Raw genomic sequence first — 20,833 nt, forward strand, 5'->3', positions numbered from 1 at the left:
CGATCTATCACGATACCTGTGATCTTCCTGGGTTATCAATAATCCGATCAATTGATCGTTTAATGACTGTTTGGTTAAAGGACACGTTTTATTTTATGTGTTTATTCTTTAACCAGGAAAAAGCCCGTGTGTTCCTTACTTCCAGAGGAGTATTTCCCCTCCGATAAATAAATGCACACGTCTTGCAGAGAAACCGAGTCTCGTTAAGTTTCAATGAAAAAAAAAACATTGAAAATGAGACCTTTTTTTAGCAGACAAGATTCAAAGAGGATGCCAAACAGAAACTAGAAAATTGAATTTGCATGCGCGCTGACTACAAACGAGATGTTCATAACACCGGGAGACCTCGTTTTGAGGTTTGCTGTATCAAACCCCAAGTCTCCCCTGGTGCGCCGTGCAGTGTCCTGAAACCTACAGCCTCCGGAAACCAGGTTCAAAGTGGCTTCGCGTTCCCTCAGCGTTAGGGATGCAATGCTACAGCTGGAGCGATGGAGAGTGTGTGCTGCCTGTAACATTTGGCTACAGAGCTGGATCCTTGCGTGTTTTGCTCTCGGTGGTAGATGACTGTTTGGTTTATCTGCGCTCGCTGGCTGTTCTGACAATGCTATATTTGGACAAGTGTCTCCGGGCAGAGTCTCTACATGGCAATGGATGCGCACTCTCTCTCTCTCTATCTCTCACACACACACAATGCATAGCGGCGAGCCGGCACACAGCGAGCAACTGCTGGATACGACGGGACGATCGCACGCTGAAAACTCCAGTAAGAATCGGGGCATAAAACGCGGTTTTGTTCTCTACAACATTCTCGAAATTAAAAGTGCATTTACAGCCTATGTCTGTTTTGAACGTATTTAGTTTGTGTGTCTTTATCAGCCATCACGCTGGTGGTCTGAGATATGAATTAGCAGCATTTCTTTTTTCTTTATTGAATTAACAGATAACTGTTCTAATAGCTTTAAATTAATACAGAAGTTATTTTTTTTATCTCGTGTGTGTTATTTATAGATGATGATGATGATGATGATTATGATTAGCTGTCTGTCATTATATCCAATATTTAACGTAATGCCACGATTTAAATATCTGGCCTGTATTTTATACTTAGTTTTATCTTCAAGTCATTAAAAACGCCGTCTTATGAAAACCTTCAGTTTTATTGTAATCACAGCAGCCTCCCTATCGTGTCAACACCACGGGTACGAATTCAGCACCGTTTGACAAACGCAACCGCTGCTTCGGGTGTTCCGCTAGGGGGCGCTGTGCTTGTTTACACTCCAAAAAAACATTACAAAATATAATCTGATAAAACACAAGTGATAATTTATTAAGTCGTGTTGGATCGACCGTCCTTGTTTTGCAGGACCAGCGTACTTTTAAAACACGTCTTTACAAGCATCACATGAATACGGTGCAGTTGAATAATAATCAGAAACGTGTCGGTGGCGCGCACGGTGTCCAGTTTTCGGCGACACCAGTCGGGTTGTCTCGGTGGTTTTAATTGAACTGGTTTATAACCAGCATCGGGTTCGTCGATAGACTGAAGAGAACACAGAAAGTAGATAACCAGTATCATATTACTGGAGGTAAGGCTTATCAAACGAAGGAGACAAATCTATCTATCTATCTATCTATATATATATTGATATATTGATATAGTAATTAAACTGATCGGGGTGCTCCAACCGTGTGCAAGATATGAAATGTAAAATAAGTAAAAACAATTCTTTAAAACATATTCTGACAGCATCACTTTATATAATGTCTGTGTGTTTAGTAAACAAGCCCCGTGGATTTTGTGTGTTTGTTTTACGTCCCGAAGCGGTGTTAGGATACGAATTACCGATAAATACAGCTGAGACGATTATAATAACCGGTTTAGTGAATGGATATTGATTTGTTTCGCTGAGTCGCTTTCCGATGTGTGTTTTTTACACAGGCAGAAAAAAACAAAACGAAACTAAACAGAAACGGTCTGACTGACAAGGCCGCGGTGCCTCTTTGCAGGAGCCTCGGCGTTTCCTGGAATCGAGTCCGTGTCTGTCCGTCTTACAAGCGTCCCCAAAAACGAGACGCGGGACTCAGTTTTGTAGCCGCTCAGTACATCCAAGCCACACAGTAGGATGTATTTTATTTTATTTCATAATGGAACTGACTCCACACGAATATCAATGTTGCCCCTTTTTGTTTAAATAAAACATTTTGTATGTTTGTATATAAGACTCCCGTTGCACAGCATTTTGATCCATTCCTGGTTTTACTATGAGTTTAATAAGACACATCTGAGCTTGTTCCCTATACAGACAGATGCTGATCAAGCTGGTAGTAAAACCTGGACTGGGTGAAACTGCTACGGAATAGGAGTCTAAAGCTGAGAGAACATGGAGCCACTTTCTCAGGAGCAGCGGCTTGAAACCTGGTTTCAGGAGACCTCGTTTTTAGGTTGCTGTATCAAACCCCCAAGTCTCCCCTGGTGCGCCGTGCAGCGGCCTGAAACCTACAGCCTCCTGAAACCAGGTTCCGAGCCTCAAAGTGGCTTCCCTAATCTGAATCTTGTTTTTCGTGTGTTTGAAATGTTCACAGCCTTGGTTTCTGCCCTCCCCTGCCCTCCCTGGGTGTGGCTGCAATGCGGGTCTGGGTGCAATGAGCTACACTGTGTGGTACACCATGCAGAACATCCAGAGCAAGTACTCTCTGTCGGAGCGACTCATCAGAACCATCGCGGCCATCCGCTCCTTCCCTCACGACAACGTGGAGGATCTCATCCGGAGGGTCCGTACCGCTGCTCTGTCATCAGTGTTCACGGGCAGCCAGCCTCTGTTACAGGGGATTAGCGAGGCGCCCATGTTTTTTCCTTTGCTTTCCTCGCGCTGCGCGGGGTAAGGCGCAGGAGCGTGTTAAGAATTTGGCAGTTTTGCACCACAGAGAGACCGGCACGCTGTTTCTGAAGATGTGTGTGAAACAGACAGGAGCAGCCTGGCCAAATCTCATTTACTGTGTGTGTGGGGGGATCAGTGTATATTATTATTATTATTATTATTATTATTATTATTATTATTATTATTATTTATTTCTTAGCAGACGCCCTTATCCAGGGCGACTTACAGTTGTTACAAAATATCACGTTACAGAGAAGAGCAGAATTATCCCGGGTTTAAAAGGCATGTCATATGCAGACAGGCTAAAAGAATTGAATCTATTCAGTCTTGAACAAAGAAGACTACGCTGCGATCTGATTCAAGCATTCAAAATCCTAAAAGGTATAGACAATGTCGACCCAGGGGACTTTTTTTGACCTGATAAAAAGAAACAAGGACCAGGGGTCACAAATGGAGATTAGATAAAGGGGCATTCAGAACAGAAAATAGGAGGCACTTTTTTTACACAGAGAATTGTGAGGGTCTGGAACCAACTCCCCAGTAATGTTGTTGAAGCTGACACCCTGGGATCCCTCAAGAAGCTGCTTGATGAGATTCTGGGATCAATCAGACACTAACAACCAAACGAGCAAGATGGGCTGAATGGGGCCTCCTCTCGTTTGTAAAGTTTCTTATGTTCTTATAAAATAAAATACAATCAAATCAGTAGTAAGAGCAAATTCAATAAAAAAAACTACAGTATGTAAATAGTAATAGATGAAGACCCTGCTGCTTGTGGTTGTCCGGGTGTGCTGCTCTGTAACCCAGCCCTGTCTCTCCGGTTCACAGGGAGCTGATATTAACAGCATGCACGGGACCCTGAAGCCGCTGCACTGTGCCTGCATGGTGGCCGATGCTGACTGCGTGGAGCTGCTGCTGGAGAAAGGAGCCGAGGTGCCCCCCCCCCCCCCCCCCCCCTGACCCGTCAGATCCTTTGTTAGGGCTGTCCTTTGATAAAGTGATGGAGTTAGAACTGATCAAGCTAGACCCTGACTGGATAAGTCAACTCTAGAGCGTCTTACAGCACCAGTCATAACGTTTCAGTGTCTTCAGGAAAACTCTCCTGGGGGGGGGGGGGACCTTTACCAGGGTCAATGAAGTTCTACAAACTTCAGTAATTCAGACAGACTGCCAGTAAAAGTGTCAGTAAAGTTGTCTCTCTCTCTCTCTCTCTCTGTTTGTCTCTCTGTTTCTGTCTCTCTGTCTGTTTCTGTCTCTCTCCCTCGTTGTCTGTCTCTTTCTCTGTCTGTCTTTCTCTTGCTGTCTCTGTTTCTGTTTCTCTCTCCCTCTCTGTTTCTGTCTGTTTCTTTGTCTGTCTCTGTTTCTGTCTGTCTCTGTTTCTGTCTCTTTCTGTGTCTCTCTCTCTTTGTCTGTCTGCCTGCCTCTCTGTTTCTCTCTCTCTCTGTTTCTGTCTGCCTCTCTGTTTCTCTCTCTCTCTCTGTTTCTGTCTGTCTCTCTTTCTGTCTGTCTGTTTCTCCCTCTCTGTTTCTGTCTCTCTCTCTCTTTCTCTCTCTCTCTCTCTTTCTGTCTGTGTCTCTCTCTCTTTCTCACTCTGTTTCTCTCTCTCTCTCTCTCTTTCTCACTCTCTCTCTTTCTCACTCTGTCTCTCTCTGTTTCTCTCTCTCTCTCCCCTCCCCGTGCTGGTGTCAGGTGAATGCGCTTGATGGTTATAACCGCACGGCGCTGCACTACGCCGCGGAGAAGGATGAGAGCTGCGTGGAGCTGCTGCTGGAATACGGGGCGGTGGCCGACGCCCTCGATGGCAACCTGGACACGCCCCTGCACTGGGCCGCCTTCAAGGACAACGCGGAGTGCGCCCGGACACTGCTGGAGGGGGGCGCGTCCCCGGACCCCCGCGACTACAACCACGACACCCCTCTGAGCTGGGCCGCCATGAAGGGGAACCTGGAGAGCGTGCGGGTGCTGCTGGAGTTCGGGGCGCAGGTTCGGGTCTCCAACCTGAAGGGCCAGAGCCCCGTGTCGCGGCTGGCCGCCCTGCTGGCCCGCGGGCTGGGCACGGAGAAGGAGGAGGCCTGCCTGGATCTCCTGGGCCGGGCGGTGGGTCACCTGGACCTGCGCGACGGGGAGGGCAGGCTGCCCCGAGAGCTGGCCCGGGACCCCCAGCTCTGCCGCAGGCTCACCCAGATGTGCGCCACCCCCCCCAGCCTGCGGGCCCTTGCGCGGTGCGCGGTCAGGAGCAGCCTCGGAGTGCGGCACCTGCCTCCGGCCGTCAGGGAGCTGCCCCTGCCCGAGTCTGTGAAGGACTACCTGCTGCTGCTGGACTGAGACACTGGGGAGAGCAGAGCAGAGCACAGCAATACAACACAGTACAATACAGTACAATACAACACAATACAACACAACACAGGACAATATAACACAATACAACACAATACAGTGCAATACAATACAATACAGTACAATACAACACAACACAACACAGTACAGTACAGTACAGTACAACACAACACAACACAGTACAATACAATACAATACAATACAATACAGTACAGTAAAATACAATACAACACAGTACAGTCCTAATAAACTGGCCAGGTATATATTGATTTGGTCACGTGTTTGTTTTTATTTTAGTTTGGGTGAACTCTATGGAGTTCCAGAAGTTGTGCTGCCAAAAAAATATATATATATATACATACGTTTTAATATAGATACACAGATAGGAAATGTGGTCCAATTCTGACACAGTGACTGACGGGGAATGTGCACGGGGGTGACTCAATGCAATTGTTTTTTTTTTAAATCTTGATCAGAGGTAATACCAGAAGGGTAATTCTGATTGGACGCACCGCACGTCAGTGTGGATGATCTGTGTACACATGTCACAAGTTTAATTCCAGATCAGCCCTCCTATTCACACCGTGGAGCCAGCGCTCTCGCACACCTGCAGCTATGATCGCCCCCCTCTGCACCGGACAGTGTGTGTCTGTGAGGGGTGCTGATAGGGGCGGACCAGCTAAGGAGAAGGCGCCACTAAACTAGCATAGATCCTTACAAACATTCAGGGACTTCGCGCTGTGTCAATCTTGTAATATCTGTTCATTTTGCGGTGATGTATTTATGGTTCGTGTGATTTAAAAAGCCATGTGGCTGCTGTTATTGGTGCAGCAGTTATCAGGGGTCTAAAAGTGATACCCCGCGATGTGATACTCGCGTTACCGGGGGCGATGCTTCAGATCCGCTTTCAATATAAAAGCGTGTAATATATATGTGTGTGTGTGTGTTTGCCATTTTCATTTCATTTGTAGGCATATTTAATACTGTTTACTCTATGGGATACAGGCAGTACATTTTTCGATTTTAATAAACATTGCTTCACTTGACGTATTTTCTGTGTAGTTTATTAACAGTTTATTAACACAATGCACACGCATGCAATAATCATTATGATGATGATTATTATTGTTTGTAATAATAATAATAATCATCCCCAGCATGATCTATTTCTTACAGGTAACGATTCCTTCATCGCAAGCAAACCCTGGCTCACTGCCCCCTTTAAAGGAGTGGTAACAGAAGCATGAACCAACACTTTCAAACCCACGTTTCTTGACTCCTGTTAGCACTAGTAACATTATCGCTTATGCAATTTCTAGTACAACAAAAAAATACTTTAAATACGCGTATATGCACCACTGTGACGCACCGGATTTCATAATTTGAACCCACTTGCATCAGTTGCAGTTACGGGCTTGCTGAATGCTGACAATGCACTGCAAATCTCCTCCTGTCGTGAATTCTAACTCGTGTAATTTGTTATTTTATGGAAGACAGGAGATTCAGATTAAGTTATTCACGCTCCCTTTTGCAATATAGGCTAAAAATGCATGCCAACATTTAACGCTGTTTAAAAAATACGCAAGAGATTTTAATTAACAGTCTCTCCCTCAGGTGTTGTGATATTATTGGTATTAGGCTTAGCTTTTGGGTCACTTATTTTTGATTGCATACGTGACATATAAAATGACATAAAAAAATGATGCACTACACCGCTGGAGCGTCAGCCCCAGATGTTTTGACGTCATGGGATGACGTGCCCCGCCTTCTTTCAACCCCTTTGCCCCCGAGATCTCGTGGAAGGAGTGCCTGCATCCTCTCGCGAGAGTTTCTCAGTCGAGTGTCCGATTCCAGGACAGCGAGAGCGATCCGGGGGCGCTGGGGTGAGTTTGTAAACATCCCGTTACTGCCCGACCGACACAAATACAGGAGCGACACCCACTTTTACCCGCCAGTAAGGGCGCCGTGAGCGTCGTGAGCCGGGATCCGAGCCGAGCTGACAAGGTAAACACTCACTAGCGCGTTTGTGTCTCTCTTTTATTTTATTTTTCAGACTCGACCGCCTGTGTGTTGTTGGCCGCTGTCTCTCATGTTCCCGTCCGGTGTGTGTGTGTAAACTGTACAGTAAACTTGAACCCTTTTCGTATTTTTTTTGACTGTTATATTTTTGACGCAGACGGCGCCGTTTCGTCGCCTCGCTTCCTCGGCCCTTGAGGCAACTTCGCCGGGGGTTGTTGGGAATAGTTTGTCGAGTTTTGTGGGTGCCGCGGAGCCGAGTAATTGTTGTCGGGCCTGCGTTTCGGTCTCTCTCTCTCTCTCTCTCTCTGCCTCGGAGAAGCGGACGAAAAGGTGGAGAAATTCCCTCCGCCTTGAGGGACAGCTCGCTCAGCCCATCAGACCCCGCTCCGGGGCATGTTTGACAGCCAGCCGGCCATTGGGAAGCCAGGGCGACCGTGATGGAAGCGCCCCTGGCCAATCGGTGGTCGAAGGGGGCGGGGTCAAGCGGGAAAGGGCGGGGGTTAGGTCTGGGAACGTTTTGTGTCTCCGGGACACGCTTGTAAAGAAAAATAAACTATATTAATTGATTTTTCTGTACAGTACTAGTTTTACACACACCACGACTGTACTTTTCATTATGTAAAGAAGTTTTCACCAGACATTTCTTGCTATAATGTCATTTATACGATATATATATATATATATATATATATATATATATATTGTACTTTATCTTTTGTAGATCCTTTTTTTATTTATTTATTTTCTCGGGAACTGTTTTGTGTTGCAATCGAAATCTTTGTTTGTTTGTTTGTTTTTTTTTTTTTTAACAACTGTATGTAAATTATGTTCTGTATAAAACCAAGTCATTTAACAAGACAATGCAGATTGCTAATCGTGTCAGCGGCTCTGTTCTCAATCTGTGTGGATTGCAAAGAAAACACCGTGATCTCGTTCTGCTCAGAAACGGTGTTGTACATTAGTGTGGATCAGCACCTCGGGCTATATTTTACCATACAGTACTTGGATTGTTTTGTTATAAAATCAGAACTCACGATATTACCCCCAATAAAAACACACCCATTCTGTCTAGACTTATTTTACAGAAAGTAACCATTGCAGGCACTGTAATAATACAAAGAAAAGTCTCTTAAAAAAAAAAAAAAAAATCCCTTCTTATTTATTTGTGAAGGATTGTTGGCCCGTGTTCATTTGCCCCAGGCGTTGACATTACATTACCTTTTTTAGGGCACCCATCAGGCCAGCCTAGATGTTGAATTACAGTATTTTGTAACTTTGGGGATTGCGAGACACATGTGTGTTGTTGTCTACAGCACACTGAAGCCTCTATTTTATGACAGTATATTAAAAATGTGGAAAACTGTAAGGGTGAAGTGAGAGGAGGAGACTTTGACAGGCCAGGGTCTGTTGAAGGAGCCTCTCTTGTTTGAACAGGCTGTTTCCAGCACCGTTTCTCCAGTCACAGGCACTCTGTGCTAGTTTGAGGGCAGGTGTGACCGGACTGGCCCACCTCGTGTCTCCTGGGCTTTCTCGCTGGCTCATCGCTGCTGAACTGGTGCTGCTAGAGGCAGGTCGACCAGAATGCTGGCAGAGATCAGGAGCCGTCTCTCTCTCTCTCTCCGGGGCTCGGAGAGCTCTCGAGGGAGGAGATGCCCTGAAGACAGGAGCAGAGTCGGGTGAAAGACGTCCCGACGCTGCTGGGGAAGAGGAGGACGAGCAGGAGGGTGGAAGGCTGTTGAAGATGCGCAGTGTTGTTACAGAGTGTGCCACGAGCTCCATGTAAAGATAGCCTGTTTTAAAACGGTAAGAGGGGTGTCTGACAGAGTTGGGGTCAATTCCGAACGGAATTATTATTTTTTTGGTCTATTTGAATTCAATTCTTGAATTGGAATTGATTTGAATTGGAACTGAGTATTTATGGGTGGAATTGGAATTGAAAAACGGAATGGACCCCAACCCTGGTGTCTGACTCCAAATGGAGGGACCATCTGTGTGTGGGAGAGGAGGGGGAGCCCCAGTGTGGAGAGTTTTATACAAACCCCCCTTGGATGAGAGAGCTGGAGGTTTACTGTGTGAGGCTGCTTCATGGTGTTTTGGTCACAGAGAGGTTCCTGCACAGAGTGGACTCTGTGCTCTGTGAGTGAGGAGGGAGAGCTCATCTTTTTTTCTGCAATCAATTCGTTTTCTAATGGCTGCATGTAGATATTAATTTTATTTTATTTTTTTGTGGAGAGACCAACATCTCATTTTGTCAACAAGAGAATGTATTTAAGTCATGATTTTGCCAAACATGTATGAAGATCGTGCATTTCTCTCTCTCTCTCTCTCAGACAGACATTCATATAGAGGATTCAAAACCAGCAAACAGCTCTATCTTCAAGGAGAAGCAGCATGGTAGAAATAGCGAAGTAGTCTGTTGTTGTTTGACAGTTGCACAGTGACTCCCGTATTATATACAGTATATGTGCTATTAAAAGCTTGTGATATGTAGAGAGAACCGTGCTGTTATTTATATAGTATGTTATACAGGAGCTGATGGCATTTCTAAGTGCACTAGCAGCCCTGCTGCTGCGAGTCGGGGCATGCATGTTCCACTTGGCTCTCTCACACTGCGGTGTCATGGCAAACAGGTTTCAAAGCCATGCAGCACAATGCCCGTGCCCACATTTCCTAGGGCACACCTGAGTGTTTTTTATTGTGCCCCGTGGGGCTAATGTGTGTGCCTGGCTTTCAACTTTCAGATTAGTCTTGAAGATTGGGCTAAACTATATGTTTTTTTAAATTTTTTTACGGAAGACACAGAGAGAGAGAGAGAGAGAGACAGACACACTCACACATACACAGAGACATACACACAGACACAGAGAGACACACATGCACGCACACACACATAAACAGACACACAGAGAGGCTCACACACACACAGAGACACGCACACACACAGAGACACAGAGAGGCTCACACACACACAGAGACACGCACACACACAGACACACAGAGAGGCTCACACACACACAGAGACACGCACACACACAGACACACAGAGAGGCTCACACACACACAGAGACACGCACACACACAGACACACAGAGAGGCTCACACACACACAGAGACACGCACACACACACACACACACAGAGACACGCACACACAGAGGTGCAAGTTGTTTCATTGTGTGCATCAGTCTTGGCAGTTCCTAACATTTCCTTCAACATTGCCAAGCATATTTAAAAAAACACTCGCCGAGAACATTCTGCTTTTTAACAGGGCTCTAGGGTTTGTTTTTTTTTTCTTTTATTGAATTAGTGTTGGATTTAGGAAAATGTGATTTGGGAAACATTTGATTGGGTGAAGGAGGAAGCTTGTGTCACTCTGGCAAAAACTGCATTGGGGGATGTAAACAAACTGTACTGTCAACAAGGGTTGTTTGCACAGAAGAATACGATCAAAATGAACAGGATTGTGGGATGCTCCTCAACTTAAACACATTATTAAAATATATAATATATATATATATATACACTATTTTTGTAAAGTGACAAATACAGGCTTGGTTTGTTTTGCTCATCTTCAGAACTTTACTCGCATCAACTCCCCACAAAGTTAGCAGCCAGTTTCTGTTTCATTCATTTCTTGAATGTCCATCTTCAGCACGTAGTTGTGTTTTGTGTTTTGTGGTGTGTGTGTTTACTGCTTACTTCACTAGCTTAGCGTTCTCTGCAGATCAAGTTGAACAAACAGCTTCATGGTGTCCACACCAGACCAGATCAGTTAGAATTAGAATGACGGTAAGTCACAGCACAATTGTTTGCTGAAAATTCTTGACAGCGCTTTCACATTTGGTTAACTCTAGAACTAAAAATATCCCTCGGATATCCCTCGGGGGGTCCACGCATTTGATTTCGCTCTTATCTACTCGTGACTTTGTTGTATTTTAGAACTGCTCTTATCGGTAATGTGATATCTTTGTAAGAACTGCAAGTCGCCCTGGATAAGGGCGTCGGCTCAGAAATAAATAATAAAGTGTTCTCTCAGAATGTGCAGGCGTGTCTGGCTGTGGATGTGAAAGGTTGTGTTGGTGTGCTCTCCCTGAATTAATATATTATTGACCGGGCGGGTACTCCCAGTCTCTTCAGATTTCTTACTGTGTGGCTCTGCCTGGTTGTCTTTTTAAAGATGTTACAATCGATCGCAGGAGAGCAGCAGCGCTGACCTCCTCCACGCCCCTGATGGAAAGCTTTGAACATCCTCCTAGTAATCCGTTTTGCAGTGGGTGCCATCTGCTTCCCTGAATGCATGTGGGAATAGGCAGCAGTAATAGGCTTGTTACATCCAAGCACTTTATTATTACTATTATTATTATTATTATTATTATTATTATTTATTTCTTAGCAGACGCCCTTATCCAGGGCGACTTAAAATTATCACATTATTTTTACATACAATTACATTATTTTTTACACATTATTTTTACATACAATTACCCATTTATACAGTTGGGTTTTTACTGGAGCAGTCTAGGTAAAGTACCTTGCTCAAGGGTACAGCAGCAGTGTCCCCCACTTGGGATTGAACCCACTGCAGCCCAGCGCTTTCTTTATCTAACCACTGAGCTCCTCAAACCCCCTGCCTTCCACACTGCAGCCCAGCGCTTTCTTTATCTAACCACTGAGCTCCTCAAACCCCACTGCCTTCCACACTGCAGCCCAGGGCTTTCTTTATCTAACCACTGAGCTCCTCAAACCCCCTGCCTTCCACACTGCAGCCCAGCGCTTTCTTTATCTAACCACTGAGCTCCTCAAACCCCACTGCCTTCCACACTGCAGCCCAGGGCTTTCTTTATCTAACCACTGAGCTCCTCAAACCCCCTGCCTTCCACACTGCAGCCCAGCGCTTTCTTTATCTAACCACTGAGCTCCTCAAACCCCCTGCCTTCCACACTGCAGCCCAGCGCTTTCTTTATCTAACCACTGAGCTCCTCAAACCCCCTGCCTTCCACACTGCAGCCCAGCGCTTTCTTTATCTAACCACTGAGCTCCTCAAACCCCCTGCCTTCCACACTGCAGCCCAGCGCTTTCTTTATCTAACCACTGAGCTCCTCAAACCCGCTGCCTTCCACACTGCAGCCCAGCGCTCTCTCTCTCTCTCTCTCTCTCTCTCTCCCATTCCTGGCTCCCCCAACAGCTATTAATACAGTTTGTTTAGTCCGTTTCCTAGCAAGGTCCTAAGCCCTGCAAGGCAGCTGAAGGTTATGGGGGCGGGGGGTGTTAGTAATGACAGGTTGGGCTGTCAAACTGGATCTGCTGAGCAGGAGAAATACAGCCCTGCGCCCCACATTTACAACGGTGAGATGCTTCATAAGCGGTTGCAGGGGATTTTTTTTGGTTTGTTTTCTTTGTGTCACGAGGCAGAAACTAGTCAGAGAAGCGAAGTCAGGGAGCTCTGAATCCGTGCGTGAGAACCCTGAGGTCATCTGCAGCAGTCAGTGTGATACCTGTCCCGGCAGGTCACTGCTGAAGAAAACCAAAGTTTCAAGGTTAAAGGTTTGGGGTGTGTACATTTAAAAAAAAAATTAGGATGCTAAAGGCAGAAGATATCCTGACTTATTATTTATTTATTTATTGATTGTCCAGCACACAACCAAAAACACCAATCATGCTTTCGTGTTTTATTTACAAAAAAAAAAAAAACATTTCTACACAGCTGAAGAAGGGCTTCGGTCCAAAACACCCTAAACTAAACCGTGTTTTTTATTGTAAATCATTTAAACCTTTTGTGTAAACCCCCCCCCCCCCCCCCAAAAAAAAATAAAAACATATAAATAATATCTTGTGCTGCAGTTTTTCCTGCTGCAGTTGTACCTTGTTTCAAACACGCTTGTTAAACTTTGCGAGACGTTGGGAAGCTGGCTCTCTTGTGTGCTCTCTCGACTAAGTTTTGCTGACTTCAGAGTTGTGTGTAAATTTTGGTTTCGATGAAATACTTAGGCTTTCTTCCTTCATTCATTACAAACTGTGTTACTTATCTTATTTTTTGTTTTGTTTTTTCTGACCTCGAAAGACGGGGAAGGGGGAGAGATGGAGGGAGGGGAGCGGTGTGGTCTAGTGGGAGCTCTGGTTACTAAACCCACATTTGAATCGGAGCGATGTTGGTGCGTTCTTTTTAGATTTCCTTCGTTTTTGCCTCTCTCACTCTCTCTCTCCTCCCCCCTCTTGCTCTCTCTCTGTCTTTCTCTCTCTCTCTCTGTCTCTCGCGCTCTCTCTCTCTCTCTTTCTCTCTCTCTCTTTCTTTCTCTCTCTGTCTCTCTCTCTCTCTCTCTTTCTTTCTCTCTCTGTCTCTCTGTCTCTCTCTCTCTCGCTCTCTGTCTCTTTCTTTCTCTCTCTGTCTCTCCCTCTCTCCCTCTCTCTCTCTCTCTCTCTCTCTGTCTCTCGCTCTCTCTTTCTTTCTTTCTCTCTCTGTCTCGCTCTCTCTCTCTCTCCTCCCCCCTCTTGCTCTCTCTCTGTCTCTCTCTCTCTCTCCTCCCCCCTCTTGCTCTCTCTCTGTCTCTCGCTCTCTCTCTCTCTCTCTCTCTCTCTCTCTCTCTCTCTGTTTTGCTTGTTGTGTCTCTTCCTCTCGTTGGTTGGGACGTCCTGTGCAGCCGCTGCCCGAGGATCCTCGCCGTGGACGCAGCGGATCCCGTCGCAGCCTCTTCTATTTTTAATCCCCGCTCTGTGGCTCGCGGGTCTCTCATGCAAGCCGCAGACATGCAGATCGAGGCATTGCTGCAGCCGTCTCTGTAAAAACTGACCTGGTTTTTTTTTTTTCAGTAAAGTGCTACTCGTTTTGGGGAGAAAAAAACAATGGGTGATGACCGACCCTTCGTGTGCAGCGCACCAGGATGTGGGCAGGTAAGTCTGTGTCTGTGTGTCTGTCTGTCTGTGTGTGAAGCAGGGTTAGAAATTAGCAGTGACCCTGGCACTCATAATAAAAGTAAAACTCTCTCTTATATATGAATTAGTACAGTAGTACAGTATGTTAAGACATACTAAAAGAAACTCAATATAGTTGTAATAAATTCAGTGGCAAACTGGAAGTCTGTCTCTAAGTCAGTGTTTGCGTTTGAATTTGTTAAGTTTATTCAGTCCTCACCCTTATCTTGGCGCCGTGTGTCAACACATGGCGTTGGAAGTCGTGTGGAAGGCTGACGGGACTCCTATGTCACAGTCTGAGGCCGTGTGTAAATATATGAGAAACAAATATCTTACTCAAAGGAGGTGCTTAACATAACTCAGGACTGAAAGGATTAGATGCTTGTAATTTGCTGTGCGTGATTTGTTATTTTTTTGTTTAAACAGCGGTTCACGAACGAGGACCACTTGGCCGTTCACAAACACAAACACGAGATGACGCTGAAGTTCGGACCTGCCAGAACAGACTCTGTTATAATCGCTGGTACGTGATTCTGTGTGTGTGTGTGTGTGTGTGTGTGTGTGTGTGTGTGTGTGTGTCTCTCTCTCTGTCTCTGTGTGTGTTTCTAGACTTGTCTGATAATGCTTTGGACCAGTCTGGGTTTTTTGAGGGGTGGGGGGGGCTTCGAGTGGGTTTGAGTGAGCTGGTCTGTGCCCCTGTACACGATGCATAACCAGTCTCTCCTCTCTCCTCTCCCCTGCCTCACAGACCAGACCCCAACGCCCACCCGCTTCCTGAAGAACTGCGAGGAGGTGGGTCTGTTCAACGAGCTGGCCAGCTCCTTCGAGCAGGAGTTCAGGAAGGCCACGGAGGACGATGAGAGCAAGCGCGTGAAAGTCACGGTGAGGAGGGCGGGGCGCTGCCAGAGCCGCTGTCTCACCCTGTCCGCTTCTTGGGAGTTTTGATTCACGGACCGAGGAGGTTTGGGGGTCCAGTGGTTAGAGAAAGGGGCTTGTTACCAGGTTTTCATCCACTGGCTCACTGTGTGTGTGTGTGTGTGACCCTGAGCAAGTCACTTAACCTCCTTGTGCTCCGTCCTTCAGATGAGACGTAAAACAAACGAGGTCCTATTGTAAGTCAATCTGCAGCAGCAGCAGTTGTTGATGATAGTTCACACCCTAGTCTCTTCAAGTCACTTTGGATCAAAGCATCTGCTAAATGACTAATAGTAATGATAATGATAGTAATGATAATGATAGTAATTATTATGATAGTAATGTCTTCTGGAATCCCTCAGCCCGGGGCGCTGGGCGTGACGTTGGCTTTGACCCCAGACGTGAAGGTGAAGAAGGAGGAGTCAGTGGAGGTTGATGACTCCTCCCCTCCAGACAGCCCCCGGTCCTTCTCCAGCATGTCGGACAGCGAGGACGCAGAGGTGAGCTGGAGGAGCAAGCAAGCCGGCACGCATTCCTTCCCATCACTCGAAGAGCAGATCTTTCTCTCTTATTTTTATTTTTTTTCACCTCCCTGTTGAAGAGGTTTGCTATCGTTCTGGGTGCTTCCGGGTTCTGTGGTTTCAGTATTGGGTTTTTATGCATTTTCTTTCTCTGAATCTGCTTTTACCTTCATTATAAAAGTTTAGCATGTGTTTTTTTTTTTTTTTGCAGTTTTACACTCCTGCTTTTCCCTTGGTTATACTCTGCATTTACCATCATTTATCAAAATGCTTCACAATGCTTCCCTATACCTCTCTGTGCTTCACAATGCTTCCCTATACCTCTCTGTGCTTCACAATGCTTCCCAATACCTCTCTGTGCTCCCTATGCTTTGCCAGACCTCTCTGTGCTTCACAATGCTTCCCTATACCTCTCTGTGCTTCACAATGCTTCTCTATGCTTTACCAGACCTCTCTGTACTTTACATTGCTTCCCTATGCTTTACCAGACCTCTCTGTGCTTTACAATGCTTGCCTATGCTTTACCAGACCTCTCTGTGCTTTACAATGCTTTCCTATGCTTTACCAGACCTCTCCGTGCTTTACAATGCTTGCCTATGCTTTACCAGACCTCTCTGTGCTTTACAATGCTTGCCTATGCTTTACCAGACCTCTCTGTGCTTTACAATGCTTTCCTATGCTTTACCAGACCTCTCTGTGCTTTACAATGCTTCCCTATGCTTTACCAGACCTCTCTGTGCTTTACAATGCTTCCCTATGCTTTACCAGACCTCTCTGTGCTTTACAATGCTTGGCTATGCTTTACCAGACCTCTCTGTGCTTTACAATGCTTGGCTATGCTTTACCAGACCTCTCTGTGCTTTACAATGCTTGCCTATGCTTTACCAGACCTCTCTGTGCTTTACAATGCTTCCCTATGCTTTACCAGACCTCTCTGTGCTTTACAATGCTTCCCTATGCTTTACCAGACCTCTCTGTGCTTTACAATGCTTCCCTATGCTTTACCAGACCTCTCTGTGCTTTACAATGCTTCCCTATGCTTTACCAGACCTCTCTGTGCTTTACAATGCTTCCCTGTGCTTTTTCATACCCCTCTGTGCTTACCTGTGCTTTTACCATGCTTGCACTGTGCTTGATTACACTTTGCTGGGCTTTTACTGTGACAGTACAATCTTCCAGCTTTCCCATGAAGTCTGTTTTGTGAAGTTGATATTCAGACTCCATATCCATTGAGGTTTTTTTTATGTATGTATTTATTTTTCAATGAAACCCGATTTTTAAAACTGCTCGGCTACGTGATCTGATTCCTCTCCTGTTCCTCTCGCTGATTCCCAGGAGGTGCCCCCGAAGCCTGTGCTGAACTCTGCCCCCACCCCCACGATCGTGCGGCCGGGGTCCCTGCCGCTGCACCTGGGGTACGACCCCCTGAACCCCACACTGCCCTCCCCCACCTCCGTCATCACACAGACACCGCCCTCCAACAGGCAGCTTGGGTAAGTGTGTCTGTGTGTGTGTGTGACTCTGTGACTCTGTGTGTGCGTCTTTGTGTGTCTCTGTGTGTGTGTGTCCGTGTGTTCTTGTGCCTTTGTGTGTGTGTCTCTGTGTGTGTGTCCGTGTGTTGTTGAGCCTCTGTGTGTGTGTCTCTGTGTGTGTGTCCGTGTGTTGTTGAGCCTCTGTGTGTGTTCTTGTATCTCATGCTTACAGATCAGTACAAAAAAAAAAAAAACGCTGACAAAACCTAATTTATGAGCACATAAGCTATTTCTTTGAATATTTTTTAAAATAGAAAGAAAAAATAAAATCTGCTGGAAGTACAGTATTTCTTGTTCGATTTGAAATGTCACGTTTTTCATACAAAGCGGTGTGTAATCCAGTATGTTAACGTAACATTGTTCGGCAGGTTTCATTCGACTTTATGAAGCCAAACTGCTTGATTCTTTAGGGTGATGCAAAGCCTTTGCCCGTAGCTGTGGGTGTGGCAGCTGTGAGTTTGTTTCACCCTGGCGCTGGAGCATCGTGCTCATAACCCTGCCCCTCTGCTCTCAGGTCACCCTCAGGCCCGTACTCAGTCCTGATGCAGCTGCCGAATGGACAAGCCATGCCACTCCCGGGACCCCCTGTGCAGATGACCTCAGTCATATCGGTAACGTGGGGGAGTGGGGGGGTGTTATCATAGTTTTTCAAATTTGACATTTAAAGCCAGTCAGTGCAGGAGTGTTTGCTTTGGCCCCAGTAATTGCCATTGTTGTCGATCCCTGTTTCTTTTTAAAATCCATTCCCATTCCCATATAATCAGTTCCGATTGAAATCCAACACTGTATGTATGTATTTATTTATTGTGTCTGTCTGTGTGTCTCTGTGCAGCTGGCCCGGCCCATCTCAATGGTTCCCAATATCCCGGGGATCCCTGGCCCTCCTATGAACAGTAGCAGCGGCCCGACGTCTCCCATTGGCATGCACGTACCCTCCGAGGCCAAGATGGTGAGTCGGTCCACCGCCCACGATATGGATTCTTACTGGGGAGGGCTGAACCATTACGCGAGAGAGGGGTTTGGGTTAGATTGTGCTCCTCAGATATTTCTTTAGTTACAATACAGTCTTTTGTTATTAAGTTATTATCACTAATAATAAAGTACATCGGAGTATTTAGTCTCTTTTTTTGTAGTCGTTTTTACAACACCATCATCATGATCCGAGCCTGTGGAGGGAGAGCCGGATCGGAGCAGTCGAGTCATCGGTCCGTGCAGCGTTGCTCAGCTGTTTCAGGATTGTGGCTCTCCAGGACCGGGGGTTGCCCGCTCCTGAAACTCTTTTCTCACGACCGCTTTGTGTCTCCCGCAGCGGCTGAAGGCTGCCCTCTCGCACCAGGTTCCCGCTTCCCTGAACGGAGCGCTGATGATGGGGTCAGCGAGCAGCATGGGGCCGTCCAGACAGGAGCAGAGCCAGCTGCTGGTGCAGCAACCGGATGCACCCTCCCCGGTACAGCCACAGGTACAGCACGGCAACGCCACGGCCAGGGAACCACACGCCTGCCTGCTTGGCTCGGGTTCTTCTAGTTTTAATAACGCTGATGAAGGCACTAGCATTAGAAACGCCTGTCTGCTTGACTCGGTTTCTTCTAGTTTCAATAACACTGATGAAGGCACTAGCATTAGAAACGTCTGTCTGCTTGACTCGGTTTCTTCTAGTTTCAATAACACTGATGAAGGCGCTAGCATTAGAAACGCCTGTCTGCTTGACTCGGTTTCTTCTAGTTTCAATAACACTGATGAAGGCACTAGCATTAGAAACGCCTGTCTGCTTGACTCGGTTTCTTCTAGTTTCAGTAACACTGATGAAGGCACTATCGGTTTATTCTACTACAGCTATACAAAGGACATTTTGTAAATGAAGAGCAATTGTATATAGAAGAATACACAGAACCACTACAGATCTGTTTTGTTACCGACACACTGTGGCTAATCAAGTTCGTAGTAAAACCTGGAGTGGGTCAGTACACAGAACCACTACAGATTTGTGTCCCCCCCCCCACCCCCAGGTGTCCCCAGCCCAGCCCACGGGAGGGAGGCGGCGCCGGACCGCGGAGGACGACCCAGACGAGCGGAGGCAGCGCTTCCTGGAGCGGAACCGGGCCGCGGCCTCGCGCTGCCGCCAGAAACGCAAAGTCTGGGTGAACTCTCTGGAGAAGAAGGCAGAGGAGCTGTCCGGCATGAACGTGCAGCTCTCCGTGAGTCACCGGGAACACAAAATAAACCCGATATCGAATCGACTCCCATACCGCACTCCCTCGCTGCTGCACCAGTCCACCGATCACCGTTCAGATTGTTATCTTATATATAAAAGATAATAAAAAAAAAAAGAAAGGCATGCGAGCTGCAACCAGCTCATTTAGAAAGGTGGCCCAGGAAGGAAGGCAGGAGCAAGGCATTAATAAATGTGGCAAAGCAGGGAAAACTGTGGCAAATGCAGAGTTATAACCATGGGAAAGCACCCTGCAAAGATACCCTGGTGAACTTTAAATACAGGACAGCGCTAAGATAACGCTGCTTCAATTAAATACGACGCCCTTAATAATAATAATAATAATAATAATAATAATAATTGATCCGAACTGTTTCTCTCTTGGACTCCAGAACGAAGTGTCGCTGTTGAGAAACGAAGTGTCTCATCTGAAGCAGCTCCTGCTGGCCCACAAGGATTGCCCTGTCACCACCCTGCAGAAGAAAGTCTACATGGGTAAGAGAGAGAGAGTCTAGTCCGGCAGCCTTAACAAAAGTCAAGCTCCAGGGATGGTAATTAGACTCCTGTTGCATAGCCGTTTGATCCGTTCCTGGTTTTACTGTCACACAGTTAAATCACACACCTGAGCGTGTTAACCTGTACACACTGGCTTATCAAGCTCCTAGTAAAACCTGGAATGGGTGAAGCTGCTACGCAATAGGTGTCTTATTGCCATCCCTGTGGACATAAAGCAACGTGCTAAATATGTAAAATGACGGTTGTGTGTACTGTTGAAAAATAGTAATAATTACAAATGATGTAGTCGTATATTTATTGTGTAGGTATTAGGGACTGTAGTGGATGTACAGGTGTATTCCCAGCCCTGAAACCTGATTGCAGAGTTTTTTTTCAAAAAAACGGTCCCTCTGTGAAAAGACGTTCTTTTCCTTTTTTGTTTTTTCTTTCTATCTTTTCGTTTTTTTTTTTGTTCAGGAGGAGAGGAGAGCCCGAAGGACATGACGGAGCCCACGGCGTCCCCCGCCCCAGTCATCCAGCACAGCTCCATGAGCCCCCACGCCCCCAACGGCATGAGCACCCGCGAGGCGGCCGAGGCTCTCGCCATGTCCGTGCTGGCAGGCATGGGCAACGCCCCTCGCCCCTCCCACGTCATCATGGCCCCACAGTCCCAGTCTGCCGGCAGATGATGGTGAAGAAGTGAATGGAGCCCTAGAAGTAACCGACACAGCGAGAGACTGAGGGGGGAGGGGGGGGGAGGGAGGGAGGGACGGAGGCAGGGAGGCCCCCTCACTACCTTCATCCTCCTACCCCTTCCACTGTTGTACTAAACAGCCAGCAGGGATGGAAATGAACCTCGTGTCACACAGCAGTTTTTTTTGTTTTGTTTTTTACCTGTTCCTGGTTTTTCTATGAGTTTAATAAGACACGCATACCTGAGCTTGTGTATAGACACTGTGGCTGATCAAGCTCCTGGTAAAACCTGGAGTGGGTGACACTGCTGTGCAGCAGGAGTCTT

The 20,833-nt window shown here is 46.5% G+C and overlaps 2 protein-coding genes across 5 annotated transcripts; both read left to right on the plus strand.

Annotated features, from left to right (window-relative positions):
* Positions 1 to 458: 458 nt before the first annotated feature.
* On the plus strand, positions 459 to 6,262 carry LOC117400982 (ankyrin repeat and SOCS box protein 8). Of its 4 annotated transcripts, none has more exons than XM_034001361.3 (5): positions 1,299 to 1,586; positions 1,940 to 2,118; positions 2,584 to 2,772; positions 3,708 to 3,812; positions 4,569 to 6,262. In XM_034001361.3, exons 3-5 carry the CDS (start codon positions 2,644 to 2,646, stop codon positions 5,202 to 5,204), a joined length of 870 nt encoding a protein of 289 aa, XP_033857252.2. In that variant the 5' UTR covers positions 1,299 to 1,586; positions 1,940 to 2,118; positions 2,584 to 2,643; the 3' UTR covers positions 5,205 to 6,262. The 4 variants fall into 4 exon arrangements, with proteins under 4 accessions (XP_033857251.3, XP_033857252.2, XP_033857254.2 ...); XM_034001363.3 differs by having other exon boundaries at positions 2,008 to 2,118; XM_034001360.3 differs by lacking the exons at positions 1,299 to 1,586; positions 1,940 to 2,118 and adding an exon at positions 459 to 763.
* Positions 6,263 to 6,955: 693 nt separating this feature from the next.
* Positions 6,956 to 20,564, plus strand: LOC117967085 (cyclic AMP-dependent transcription factor ATF-7-like). Its single transcript, XM_059013111.1, has 12 exons — positions 6,956 to 7,220; positions 14,042 to 14,122; positions 14,570 to 14,666; positions 14,892 to 15,025; positions 15,421 to 15,558; positions 16,915 to 17,072; positions 17,626 to 17,722; positions 17,944 to 18,060; positions 18,421 to 18,570; positions 19,118 to 19,306; positions 19,713 to 19,815; positions 20,293 to 20,564. The coding sequence occupies exons 2-12, from the start codon at positions 14,075 to 14,077 to the stop codon at positions 20,502 to 20,504; spliced, it is 1,443 nt and encodes a 480-aa protein (XP_058869094.1). The 5' UTR covers positions 6,956 to 7,220; positions 14,042 to 14,074; the 3' UTR covers positions 20,505 to 20,564.
* The last annotated feature ends 269 nt before the right edge of the window (positions 20,565 to 20,833 follow it).

The sequence above is a fragment of the Acipenser ruthenus genome, chromosome 45 (genome assembly GCF_902713425.1).
Source record: "Acipenser ruthenus chromosome 45, fAciRut3.2 maternal haplotype, whole genome shotgun sequence".
NCBI lineage: Eukaryota > Metazoa > Chordata > Actinopteri > Acipenseriformes > Acipenseridae > Acipenser > Acipenser ruthenus.

Excerpts from the sequence above, each read along its gene's own strand:
- LOC117400982 (XM_034001360.3), top strand. The coding sequence starts at position 467 with ATGCAATGCTACAGCTGGAGCGATGGAGAGTGTGTGCTGCCTGTAACA. Across the intron at positions 764-2,583 it reads ATCGCACGCTGAAAACTCCA|CCTTGGTTTCTGCCCTCCCC; the intron begins GTAAGAATCGGG and ends AAATGTTCACAG. Across the intron at positions 2,773-3,707 it reads TGGAGGATCTCATCCGGAGG|GGAGCTGATATTAACAGCAT; the intron begins GTCCGTACCGCT and ends TCCGGTTCACAG.
- LOC117967085 (XM_059013111.1), top strand. The coding sequence starts at position 14,075 with ATGGGTGATGACCGACCCTTCGTGTGCAGCGCACCAGGATGTGGGCAG. Across the intron at positions 17,073-17,625 it reads CCCTCCAACAGGCAGCTTGG|GTCACCCTCAGGCCCGTACT; the intron begins GTAAGTGTGTCT and ends CTCTGCTCTCAG. Across the intron at positions 19,816-20,292 it reads GCAGAAGAAAGTCTACATGG|GAGGAGAGGAGAGCCCGAAG; the intron begins GTAAGAGAGAGA and ends TTTTTTGTTCAG.